This window comes from Nanorana parkeri, unplaced genomic scaffold (genome assembly GCF_000935625.1).
Source record: "Nanorana parkeri isolate BGI_ZX_2015 unplaced genomic scaffold, ASM93562v1 scaffold702, whole genome shotgun sequence".
NCBI classification, from domain to species: domain Eukaryota; kingdom Metazoa; phylum Chordata; class Amphibia; order Anura; family Dicroglossidae; genus Nanorana; species Nanorana parkeri.
In genome coordinates, this window is record NW_017306970.1 from 9,548 (window position 1) to 23,307 (window position 13,760).

At 43.9% G+C, this 13,760-nt stretch overlaps 1 protein-coding gene across 1 annotated transcript in view; it reads left to right on the top strand.

The window, feature by feature from the left end:
• Positions 1–8,540: 8,540 nt before the first annotated feature.
• The window catches only part of LOC108792935 (protein FAM150B-like), a 22,643-nt gene continuing 17,423 nt past the window's right edge, over positions 8,541–13,760 (top strand). The window contains exon 1 of the mRNA XM_018563827.1: positions 8,541–8,918. Within this exon, the coding sequence (XP_018419329.1) occupies positions 8,666–8,918 (253 nt within the window). The 5' untranslated portion in view covers positions 8,541–8,665. The remainder of the gene's footprint in view (positions 8,919–13,760) is intronic.

Below are 13,760 nucleotides of genomic sequence, written 5' to 3' on the forward strand. Positions count from 1 at the left end.
AATAGGAATCTAGCTATGCATTCCTATGATGATTTTTTAAATTATTATTCTGATGGCAGCAGAACCGCCCAGCCAATAGAAAACAGTTTGGCGTAGCTAGCTGTCACTGCTAGCTCCGCCCAATCGTTTTCTATTTTATTTTTTCTGCTTTTTTAACTGTTTTTTTAACAGAGGTACCGAGCAAAATAGCCGAGCCTAATGCCGCGTGTACATGCAGTGGCTGTCACCTGATCATTAACGTGAATGGGTGGGAGCTGCAGCTTGTAAACGCCACATTAGGGATTCCTGCTGCAGGAAAACGCAAGTTCCTAACGCAGGAATCCCTAATTGCACCTAAACATACAGGTGTGAATATGCTCCCCCCGTTCCGTGCCCACCCACACAAAAATGTATGCTCCCCATGTTCCCTGACCCCCCACCCCTTAAGCACACACAAAAATAGAAGCCCCCTCACCTGCTTCCGTTTTGGCAGTGAGAAGGCAGATCATTCCCTGGTGATCTAGTGGTGATTGGCAAGGTCTGCTGCAGACCTTACAAATCCATCATTTCTCTCTTCCTTTTTGGCCGGAGCTTAGAGCTCTGGCCAAAAGGAACAGAGAGCACAGCCAGCAGCAGCTATGCGGTCTGCATCTGACAGAGATGCAGACCGTGTAGCTTCTCAGGCAAGTCAGGTACGCGGTCCGTGAGCATGACTTGTGAGCTGGCAGCGGGCCACATAGTACCAGCTCGCGGGCCGAAATTGGCCCGCGGGCCGGTACTTTGAGAACACTGCTTTAAAGGGTCTGCTGCTGACAGCTTTGTTGCCAGGTACCACAGTATACCTTCAGAGGTCTAGTGCAGTGCATGCCTTGAGGTGTCACGGCTGCTTTGGTGGCAAAAGGGGGACCTACTCAATATTAGGTGGGTGGTCCTAATGTTATGATTAATCGGTGTAAACAATGGGCAGAAATCATGTGGCGAGCTGCAGCTAGGAGTAGCCAAATGGATAACTATTGAGGGGCCTTATCAGTCAGTGTCCCTGACCTGCAGTAGACATATTTACACACCTTTCTAGCAGTTCCTGAAATAAAGTAGACTTGGAAGAATAAGGGCTAGTTCAAACCAGCGCTGCCCAACACAGTTTCCAAGCAAAGACAAGGCAAAAAGCCTTGCTTTGCATAGGGTCTGTTCACACCAATGTGCTGTGTTGACATCATTTTATTCATTGGCATTGTAACACGCTGCAACACGTCGCAACTCAACAGCGCATAGAATTTACATAGAGAAATAAAAACTTTGCAATGTGTTCTAGCAATGCATCAAAGTACACGGCAGCTCACCTTCACACTGCACAAGAGTGCATACACGTTATGTGCTATACATTGCCATGCGGTGTGGTGTTAACCAGCCCAAACTGTGTCATTTGGGCAAGTTCTCTGATTCTATGACTAAGATTTATTGAAATATGCAAAATCTACACTTCCAGGAGTTCATCATACCGAATATATGGCCGAGATGTAACCTCACAAGCTGCCACACGGTGCTGAAGCATCTGGTTTATCTTTCAGACACTCTAATAAGGGATTACAATACTGTTTCCGCATGGAACTGAAAAGTTGTAAATATATCAGCTGTTTTGCTGTTCATAAAAGTGCTGTCACGTTGGAAGTATTGGCATTAAATGTTTATGATTTGGATTTATTTCACTATGTCATTATTCACACTCAATATACCATTGAAAAATGCAAGTGCAGATATATAAAATGTCTATGAAAATGAAAGACTAATTACTTCTAAAAAGCAACTTACTGAAAGGCCTGCGCTCCTACAACTGTTTTTTCTCTCTTGTCAAGATACTGGTGTCCAGATATATCACGGGGACTCTGGTGGTGAGGTCTGCGCACCGGAGTCCACAGTTATACTTCTCATTGTTGTATGGCCCATTTAATTTCCATATTTCATGATGAAGCAGGAGGAGTGAGACGTTACTTTGGTGATGTCTAGGGTGAGAGAGGTGGCAAACAATTCAAGCAGAGAGATCATGGTACCGGAATTGGGAGACATATGTTAAGCCAATGAGTGATACAAACCACCAGTGTTCTCTTAACAAATACTATCGATTTTGTTGGGCTAAGCGTTATACCTGTCTCTGGGCTGACACGGCATAGACAAATATCTGTGTTTTCTGTTACAGCTGTATTGTCCCTCCTGTAGTCTCTTTTTTATATGTCTACTATAAGCCCTCATTCACACAAGAAACGGCCGGCCCATACAGATACCTGCTGCGTGCACGGCCGTGTCGGGCCACTCCCAGGAAGGACAGGTGCTGCGAGTGGTTAGACGCAGCAGCCTGTTCTTCTCTATGGGAGTACGCGTCCGTGCACTACCCTACGCTCACCCGAACTGCACATCTGTGTGGGTGTCTGTACCCGTACACTGACAGGATGGATTCTGTCTGGGTCCAAGCAGAGACACCCGCACCCGTATGGACATGCAGTTCGTGAGCGTAGGGCGGCATACGGCCACATACTCCCATAGAGAAGAACAGGCTGCTTTGTACTAATCACACGCAGCACCTGTCCTTCCCGGGAGTTGCCCGATATGGCCGAGCATGCAGCACGGATCTGTACGGGCCGGCTGTTACCCGTGTGACTGAGGGCTAAGGGTCAGAAAAGAGATATACAGACAGACAGATAGATAGATAGATAGAATTGAGGTCCAGTGTCCTTGTGATATCCTATGATTGGAACTGTAATCTCAAACAATGTTGTAAGCCTATATTTTATTAATTTATATTATATCCTATATATTTTTCTGTGAACTACAAAACACCTCTTTTAGTTATTAAGATGGGGAAAAGAGGTGTTTGTAGTCCAAATCAGGAGAGCAGCCTTGGTTGACAGTGATACTCGTCTTGTAGCACCCATTTGCACTGAATTGTTCAGCCAGTTCCTGCGCCAGTTCCAGGAGTAAAGCATAAAACAATTCCAGCAACCAGGTTGGGGGAAAAGTTGTTTGTGGTTTGAATCCCATTTCTATTGCTCTGGTTTTTCAGGCTATGTTGAGTAAGACTCCATCACGTTCACATTGGGGGCCCATCAGTATTCCGTAGTTCCAGGCCCAGTCTACAAGGGTTACAGGCTGCATGGTGAGTGGTAAACAAAGGGGGACCCTACTCACTACCACCAAGCAGGAAGACCCTTGGTTACTTGGCCACCACCTGTCCTCCAACTAGAACCAGTTACAAAGTCTCAGATCCACAGGTATAGGCTTATCCTCCATTCCATAGGAATAAAGAGACTCAGTCCACTTCTGTCTTTTACTTCTTTTTACAGTATAGGACGCTGCATAAATACAGTCAATAGGCAAAGATCAATCCATCTTCCATGGCTGAGCAAGATCAGCTCCCTTGCCCATCGAGGGATGGGACTCATTCAGTAACCTCCAGCCAAGCAGGTGGTACCCCACTTGAAGTGAAACATATGGCTTTCCACAGTGGATCACATTCTCACAACTGAGGCCCCAATTCTCCCAATAGGGCACAAGATGACCCTCTCCGGCCGATAACTCTGATGACCCTCACGCTTCCTGAACTCAACCCAAGCTGACTCCACCGAGCACACACCCATCCCTCCCTGCAAAGAGTGGAGTCCCTACCTAATCCTAGCAGGTCTTATACCCCTTCATAGATACCAGGCAGGAAGTGTGTTGATGGCAGGATTACTAGGTAGAAATAAAGGAAAATGCCTGAAATAGTGAATGCAGCCACCACAAGTACTGTTAAGCTGCAATATGGGTTTAGCTACACTTTTTGTTTTTACTGTTACACAACATTTTTACTGTGGTCTATGTTCAGTCGGAATAGCAAATAGGGTTCAAGGGATTTAAAGTGATATGAAACTCAAAAGGTTTTAAGCTATTTCAGATGCTGATGAAATCACTTACAATAGATGCTGCCCCTTAATGTTTAAAGGTTTTAGCTTCTTGCAGAATCAGCTGGTCCCCTGAACACTGGCCCTGATATCCTGTTTTAGGACGGCTCCTTTTCCTTGCAGGGTCCTATGGAACCACCTTTGTGTGTGTAAGCTGTGTGTGTCTCCACAAACACATAGGCTCAGCAAAGCAAGACACTCCGCTGCTCCCTGCTCCTCCCTCCTCCTTCCTTCCTCGCTTCTCCATGCTAGTAGAAGGACATCTGCTGGACTCTGCTGTGTCCCTTGTGATCTTGTACTGCACAGGGAGTTCAAAAAGTGCTTGAGTAAAAATGTAAAGAAATCCTTTGCTGGACAATGTATATTTATTTGATCTGGATTCATTTTTTTTTTAAGTTTGAGAGTTTAATCCTACTTTAAAAATATAAGCCATTTCCTTGGATCTTGGTCGGGTATTTGTGAACACAGGAGAAGCAAACTCTGTTGATGCAGTAAATCAGCAGCAAGAAGTTGATTTGTTTGCTCCTGGACATAAAAGCTTATAAATCAATTGTGATTAAAGGTGGACCGCTCACACCTGGGTAAATACAGGAAATATGTGAGGTGCAGGTTTAAATAATCGTCTCATTGGCAGCAGAGCTAGGAAAAGCCCGGGCTCACTGGTAAATATTTGAGAATTCCAGTTTGTGCTCCAAATGTATTCTCTAGTCAGGAATCTGTGACAAGTGCGAAAGGAAAAAGTCAGAGATATTCATACTCAGCAGGTATATGTAGGAATGTCATATGAAACAGACACATGTCCCATTTCAGTGCTGGTGAGACTGATCCAAATTCATCCTCATACATTAATGAACCCGTATCACTGAGCAGATTTAAAGGAAACCTGTCATGAGAAGAGCGTGGAGGCCACAGCAAGAGAGCTCATCTCTCCTTCTGAAACAGCTACTTGCCTGGCTGTCTTGGTGTGGCTTTAAAGTGTATGTCTGGGCATTACTCTCATGTACCCCAATACCCCTCTCTCCTGCTCTGGGACATGTGCCACCATAAAAAGGTCCTTTTACCTTGTTCCTGTAATGGAAAACAGCTTTTATTACTCCCACTAGGATTCTAAAATCCTTCCGGGGACAGCTGCTGGGCGGTCAATTCCTATTAATGTAGGCACACCCCAAGGAACTACTTCTCCTTAAGGTCCCCACACACCTTACAATAATCGTACGATAATCGCGGGAAATCCCGTGATCGTACGATTATCGTAAGGTGTGTGGAAGCCGTGTGACCTCTACTACTGTAAGGTCGCACGACTTTAAACTTATGAACATGTTTCAAAACCTGCCGAGCATCGTACGATGTTCGGCGGGTGTGTAGCATGTTCGTAAGATAAAAGCCGGACGGGCCGGTGTGCGCAAGCGCACACTGCCCGTTCGGCATTGCAGTCATCGGAAGCCCACCCCTCAGGGGGCGTAGCTTGCGATCATCGCAAGTACGATCAGCCTATGCAAGATAGGCAGATCGTACGTTTTCTTAAGTACCTTACAACCATCGCAAGACGAAAGTCTTGCGATGGTTGTAAGGTGTGTGCCTTAGGCTGGGCACACACCTTACAACCATCGCAAGACTTTTGTTTTGCGATGGTTGTAAGGTAATTAAAAAAATGTACGATCTGCCCATCTTGGACAGGCAGATCGCACTTGCGATGATCGCAAGCCGCGCCCCCCTGAGGCGCGGGCTTTTCAGATGACCGCAATGCCGAACGGGCAGTGTGCGCTTGCGCACACCGGCTCGTCCGGCTTTTATCTTACGAACATGCTACACACCCGCCGAACATCGTGCGATGCTCGGCGGGTTTTCGAACATGCTCCTAAGATAAAAGTTGTGCGACCTTACAGTAGTAGAGGTCACACGGCTTCCACACACCTTACGATAATCGAACGATCGCGGGATTTCCCGCGATTATCGTGTGATTATCGCAAGGTGTGTGGGCACCTTAAGAGCCCTTTCCCTACTCACAGTATTAGGGCAGGCTTTTGGGAGACAAGGTAGCACAACTCCATCCATCCAGCTGTGGTTAACTACAAATCTCAACATGCCTCTGGAAGTCAATCTTGCAATGCCTCATGAGACCTGTAGAGTTCCACAACAGCTGAAGGGCCACAGTTGACCACCCCTGAGGTAGCAGCATTGTTTTGCTGGGAAATAAATCAATGTAGGCATATAGAGTGGGAGAGAGAGTACATGGGATGGGGATGACAGGTGGAATTCTGTAGTTCGGCAGGCAGGGTTGACAACACTGGGTTTGGGATTGGGAGTTTAGTGCAGCAAAGTCATTGTTTTGTCACCTCATAAAAGAAGTAAGGAGAACAATGGACTTCTGCCAGATCATCATGTTTTTCTTTCTTCTGTACATGCAGTCAGGGGCGTCCCGAGGCTGGGTGACACCCGGAGCGGTTACCGGGTGTCACCACGCCGAGACATTACCGCGCATGTGCGATGATGTAATCGCACACGCGCGGCGCACTTCTGATACCTGCCGGCGGCCATCTTGGTGATGGACGCCGGCAGAGAGAGGAGGGGACATTAACCCGGCGTGATAATGTATGCCGCCGGGTCCCCTCCTCTCTCGTGATACTGTCGGGCGTTCGGTCCATGACCGAGCGCCCGACTTTTCAGAAGGGGGTGACACCAAAATGACTGTCGGTCATTTTGGTGTCACCCCTCCAATGGTGTCACCCATGTGCGGGCCGCACCCCCCTTGTGACGCCACTGCATGCAGCATTTTGAAAACATAGTAAAATGTGCATGTATTGCAGAGATGTACTTTTATTCCCCATAGTCCCTGTGTGTGCTGTAAAGTAGCCACCGCTCCAAGCTCACTCCTGTGATAGACTACAATTTAATATTCAGGTTACTAAGTTGTCTTGAGATTGTAGTCCATCATGGGAGTGAGTTTGGAGCGAGGGCTACTTTACAACAAACACAAGGAACATGGGGAACAAAAGTAGCCACCCTCTACAAGGAAGGACAGTGTCAGCACCAATTCAGAGATGATTTCAGGATCTACAGCCAAGTGATACACAAATAAGATACATTTTTGTTAATAGGGTACTTGAATGCATTTTTAACATTTAACTCCTGCGTTTATTGTCAACTTCAAGTATAGATAAAGTGACGCTAAACTCAGAGTTAAATCTGAGTGATGGACAAATAAAATACTGTACATTTTTGTTTGTAGGGTACTGGAATGATGATTTGAGAATCTACAGCTGTGTGATGCACAAACAAGCTACATTTTTGTTAACAGTTGGGGTACTTGAATGTATATTTTTTAAGATTTAACTCTGATTATAGTGTCACTTTAACTACACATAAACTTTAATGCTCATAGTTTATAACAAGTGCTACTGCAGCTCCACATGTGGCCACTAGGTGGCGGTAGATGGGACAGTAATAAGTGACAGTGGTGACAATCAGCAGATATCTGCTACAGGTTACAATAAATTCCAATGAAATGTAATAAAATGCAATATAAGAAAAGAAAGAATGAAACATTTCCTTGCCCCAGTCATCTGTCCCCTTGTTTTCTTTTTCCATTCCTCCTTTTTTCTTCACCTGCAGACAAACCACAACCCAACGTTATATTGACTCTTTGCTGGGAGTGGTAAACACACAGATTAGAACAAATAGAAAAGTTCAAGCAGATCAGATTACTCCATCCCCCCGGACCCTGATTGACAGGGGGACTGTCCCTTCCCATGACACCCTGCAAGGTGTCTGGAGGGTGCCCAGTGCCCGGCAGCCTGCGCTGAGGATTTCCTGCACTCATTAGAAGAGCAATCAGCAGCGATCAGCTAATGCATGCTCCAGATCTGCAAATGTAACAATCAAGTGCGTCCCCTTTAATGGATTACTGTAATATTTCTGGTAGTCATTAGAAAAGAAGAAGAAGAAGTTGCTGCTGGTAAAGCAGTGTAAAATGATCACTCTGATAGAGGAGATGCACACTTGCCTGGACTGGGCTGTGATGATCGGGAAGATGGCAATGGATGTTTTTTGTTTTTTTTTGTTCCTAGGGATGTCTAATTAAAGACTGAGTGTCACCAGGGATCTCTCCTACGTCTGCTGCAAGAGAGCATAAGAAGAGAGAGAGAGAGTGAGCTTGCCTGGTCAGACCTCACAGGGGGGGGGGGGGACCCCCGGAGCACTCACTCTTCCTCAACTTGACTTTTATTTGTTTCCTCCCACATCTAATTCGATATGATCAGATCCAGCAGCCACCTCATGGACAACCTAAACTATATATAAGACTCATGAGGTGGGACTGGCATGGTTCACAGTGACTGGAGAGAGCTGCAAACTTCTTGCTGCTGTCATCTTTCTGCAAAAAAAGGGACCCCTTGTTTAGCTTGAGCAACCCAGCAGGTAACTGAGCTGCTCCTTCCTGCTTTGCAGGTGCTTTTTGTCACTTTTTTCCCTTCTTCCCCCTGATGGCTTCTTTTCTATGATAACTTCTGGCTGTGTGTGCTTATGACTGCTACTGTGTACTTTAATGCAAGGCATGCATGAGGTGAGCAAATGCATGAGGAGGGTGTAGAAAGAGTGCTGGGATTGTGACACTTCACTTCACATTGGAGAGGTAGCCTGGGAGTGAAGGATGCTCACACTCAGTGGCAGGCTGAACCATACTGATACAAGTCTACTTTCTTTACTCCCACCTAATCTAGAGCTGTGGACGACCACTTGACTCGCTGGATAAGAAGATGAGGGATGCCCTATACAGCGCAGTGCTGGCCATTCTGCTCCTGTTGCTCTCCTCTGGATACTGCAAGGACAGGACTGACTCCACTAACCTCACAGACAAGAACCTGCTCAATTATATCATGAAACTCATCAAAGACTTTAAGAGGTATAACCTGGATGAGGAGAATAAAGGGCAATATCCCTCCAAACAAAGTTATTACCCGGAGGAAAAGGAGGATATGGAGTATGGAGCCTACCAGGAGCAGAGAGTAGGTAAGAGCATGGATGAACTTGGGCAAAGAAATGGAAATGCTGTTATGTAATATGTTGCTGCCTGATGTATATGACTGGAGGTGCTGTGCAGGGCTGTGTTTGCTGCAAGGGCAAGCCAGGCAGATGCCCGAGGCAACAGATTCATAGTGGCTAATTTACTAAAGACAAATAGGCTTGTCACACTGCAAGGGAGTTTTCTCTTTTTAAAGTGACACTAAACTAAGGAGTTACATTTTAAAAATGTATTCAAGTATTTTAACTATTAACAAAAATGTGTCTTATTTGTGTATCACTCGGCTGTAGATCCTCAAATCATCTCTAAATTGGTGCTGACACTGTCCTTCCTTCTGGAGGGTGACTACTTTTGTTCCCCATGATCCCTGCGTGTTGTAAAGTAGTCACGGCTCCAAACTCACTCCTGTGATGGACTACAATCTCATGTTTAGTTTACTGATTTGTATTGAGATTGTAGTCCATCACGGGATTGAGCTTGGAGCAGTGACAACTTTACAACACACACAGGGACCATGGGGAACAAAAGTAGCCACCCTCCAGAAGGAACGACAGTATCAGCACCAATTCAGAGATGATTTGAGGATCTACAGCCGAGTGATACACAAATAAGATACATTTTTGGTAATAGTTAAGGTACTTGAATGCTTTTGTAAGATGTAATTCCTGAGTTTAGTGTCACTTTAATCAATACCACCACCTTTATGACAAATGTGGTCCCGGAAAGCAGGGATTCCAAATAATACATTTTGTAAATGGTATTCGTGACCTTGCTTTTATGTTCTTACGGGCTTTATGATTTATTTTTTGTGTATTATTGGAAATGTTCTTATGTCTTTTTTCATGGCATTAGTGAATTTTTACTCAGTATTATATTGTTTATAAAGTTCTCACAGTGCAACAGGCAATATTTCAGCATTCCTGATTGGGAACAGAATGAGCGTCTGAGCTGTTTACAAATAATGTAATATCTAAAGTTCATTATTTGGCTCTCCTGAATATCACGTTACCCTCTGAGTACATGTTATTGTCTTTTCCTAAAAGATCATATTTCTAAAGCAATGTATTTTATTTACACCAACAACTGTTTGTTGAAGTCTGCTTGTATATGAGTGATGTGGATTTGGGGAGCAGAAGATCAGACATTTGTTTAGAGTATAACAGTTACAAGCTAGAAGTTTATTTAGACTTTTATAATATTGACCTTTGATTTTCTGTTTCTTATTTTGGCTTTACTGGCAGCTGTTATTTTACTATTAAATCTAATAGTGTAGGATGATTGACTGCTGGCTTGCCAACAACTTTATATATATGAGGGCAAATTAGTGTAGGCATCAAGTTAATAATGTAGTAAATAAAAGCTGATTGACGTTAATGTTGTAGACTTTCCAGTTCTCAGTTTGCTGTACAGCTTTCCTGTTACCAACAATCTTTACATAATGTTGCACAGTCACACATATAGATTAGTTCGCTGTTCACTATAGTTCATTAGTTCAGGCAGCAAAGTTAGATTACTTTTACATTGTAATAATAAAGTAAAATGTATATCCTGAGACGATAATGAAATGACAATGTAATGGTTACACAGCATTGCTTAATACATTGTAACAGAACTTTTTTGTGGCCCTTAAGGCCATGTCAGATAAGTGATTTTATAGTAGTGTCTTGATCAGCCGTTTATAGCTAGGAAGATATGAGTGCAATCCATGAAAGGTCCGTGCTGCAACAGTCCCATCACTTTGTAGCTCAGGGGCTGAGCAAGTGACTTTTGGCAGTGACTTTTGGCAGTGCTCCATTGTCACCTTCAGGCCAGGTTCACACCTGCGCGATACGTGACCGCGCAGTATCGTGCACGACACAGTGCAGATTACTGTGCAGTCACGGAGTTGCCCACCGCGATCACGCTGTCGGTGCCATTATTTTCTAATGGCACCACAGTCACGCCTGGCAGATCGCACCGTTTTCCATCTGCGCAATCAAACACAATCGCGGCTAAAACAGCCATGTGTCGCGTGTCGTAAAAAAAGGTACATGCACCTTTGTTCTGTGATTGCCGCACGGATGTAACCCCATTGAAATTAATGGGGCCGCGGGGCAATCGCTGTGTGCAATTGTGCATGATCGCGTGGTCCCTGGACGTGCGTCCCGGATCACCCAGATCACCCAGCCCTCAGGGGCTGTTCAGGGTATCTGATGCAGCTGCTGATGACCAGTGAACATCACCAATCACAAGTCACACAGCAGCTCTAAACCCAACTACAAGTCACCACTAAAAATAAGGGATTTGCAAAGGCTCCAGATGTCTTATACAAAGTTTACATTGCCCATTAATTAGTTTGTGTGGCTTGGCTGGCAATAGGGGACCTTCACAGTGGATCACACTCCAATGGCTCACTATTCAGAGACCAATACGCATAAAATAGGCAATATGCCAACCTAACCTTGTTAGAATATTAGATATTTTATTTACATTTCTTTCATAGCCAACTGCAACTTTACAATCAGCCTTTTCAGGCTGGGGGTGGGAATGTAAGAAAAATGAGTGTCCTGCCATAGAAATGGGTAACTATCTCCCCATGAATAGGATTTGATCTTCCAGAAGGTTGCTGTCCTACCACTTTAGCCATTGCTGTGTGTTGGCTTCAATTTATAAATTGGGTTTTATGCCAGGCAAACACACATAAGAGTTTGCTGGGGGTTGGTGTTTCACTGATTTGATTTTGATAAAATGAAAATGGATTAGTTGCAATGCATAACCATACTCCATAATCACTGCCCTTTGCTCTTATGCTGGTCATACACAAGGCAGTCTTCTGGCCATTTCAAACACTTTAATGAGCTTTAACACTCAAAAACAATGCCATATGGATATAAATATACAAGGTTTTGGTGACTGATCCATTGATCCATTGAGTAATTTTTGTCATCAAAACCTGGCTGAAAACTATGGGGCTGATTATCTAAAGGCAAACAGGCTGTTCACCTCACAAGTTAATTTCCCTTTAGTTTAGTGGATATGGTAATAATTCACTTTGCACAGAATACCTAATCAGCTGCAGGGAAAATTTTATAACAAAAAGTTTGCTTGCGCATGATTGTTTGAATCAAGTCATTCACTCAACTAAGGGGAAATTCCCTGACAAAGTGAAAAGCCTATTTGCCATTAATAAATCAACCTCATAGCAATTCAACCAGGTTTTGATGACAACAGTTACTAAATGGATTGAGGCAACTGACCAGCAAAACTTTGTATATTTGTACATTTATACCCATAAGGCTTTGCTGTGCTTTGAGTTTTAAAGCCCATTAAAAGTGTTTGAAATTGCTAGATTGCCTTTTGAATGTCCAAGGTAAGAGCTAAGGGCAGTGGTATGGAGAATGATAATCCATCGCAACCAATCTGTTTTCATTTGATCAAAATTAAGTGAAACACCAATTCTGAAAAGTTGCTGGGTTACAATCCTTTGTAGACTACTGTTTGCCTTATCAAATAACCCAAATATCTGTTACATATAAGATAATATATACAGCATTTAGATTTATTGGAACATGTGACTATAATATTCTAGACTTCAATGCTGTGTCACAGCTGCTGAGTACTATTTAGTAGTTGCTGCCTTGCTCTGCCATATCATACAATATAGGTTATGTTAGATCTAGGTCATAGGATTGGTAAGAGTAAGCAGGTCACGTTTGCTGGCATTACCTGGGTGTTGTGTAAGCTGGTGCCTGGGGCTGTGTGTTTCTGGATACTGTTTTCCTCACATGCTCAAGCTTGTGTAAGAGTCTGTCTACTTTTATTCTGCAGCCAAGTATGTAAGCCAGAGTATGAAACTACTCAAGGAGTGTGTACTGATTGATTGATCTATCATGAAATGGTATATCCCTCACAGGGTATACACCACCCAGGGCTCTCCAAAGTTACACTGCTGTGCGTACAAGAGCTTTTTTTTCTTCTTCTTCTTAAAGCTGAACTCCGAGATAAGCAAATATAAGAGCCACATGGATTCATAAATAAATCTTGGTCTGCTTTGAGTATTTCTGCCAGATCTGTGCAGTAAGCCAGCATGAAACTGTTCAGAAGATTCCTGTAAGCCAGACCTGGTCACTGCTGCTCTCCCTCCTTGTGCAGGGTGACTGATCTTGTATCCGCCCCCTCCTGTAGTTTTCTGCAGGGGGCCTGTAGTGGGTGGAGCCTGCTGGGTCCCTCCCACAGCTCTGCTCTCTGCATACGCTATGTACAGCACAGTGATAATGTTACTGCTACCTTTAGAAGGTATTATCTGGGTTTCAAAAGGCAATTGCTGCATAAAAGTGTATTAAAATGTATCTAAACCCTAGAGCAAAAATGTAATATATTGCAGCTTACCAGTTCTTAGATGTGGTGGCTGAAATTGTTTTCTTTTTTTTCACCTGGTGATCTGGCCAGTAAGTCTGTTATTTTTCTACGTCTTTTAACAAGCCAAGCTGTCCAGCAGATAGAGGGTTGAGACAAAGAATTTAACACTGACAGGTGTGGTTAGATCTTTATCTTAAAAAGAAAGAAAAACTGTTGCTAAAACTGCTTAAAAAGTAGTAGCTGAAGATCAGAGTTAATGTGTTAGTCAAGTCCATCTAAATCTGCTAGTACATCTAACACTACCCTCTCCACAAGGTGGCAATGCTGCTGTCCGAGCCTGGCTCTATTGCTCCTCCATAGAGTGGAGTCACCCAAAGGCAGGAAGTGTGTTAGCAGCCGAATTTCCAGGTGAGAATAAAGGGGTAAAAAAGCCTAAAAAGGGAAAACTAATGCAGTTATCACATGTAATCATTATTGAGCTGCAATATATA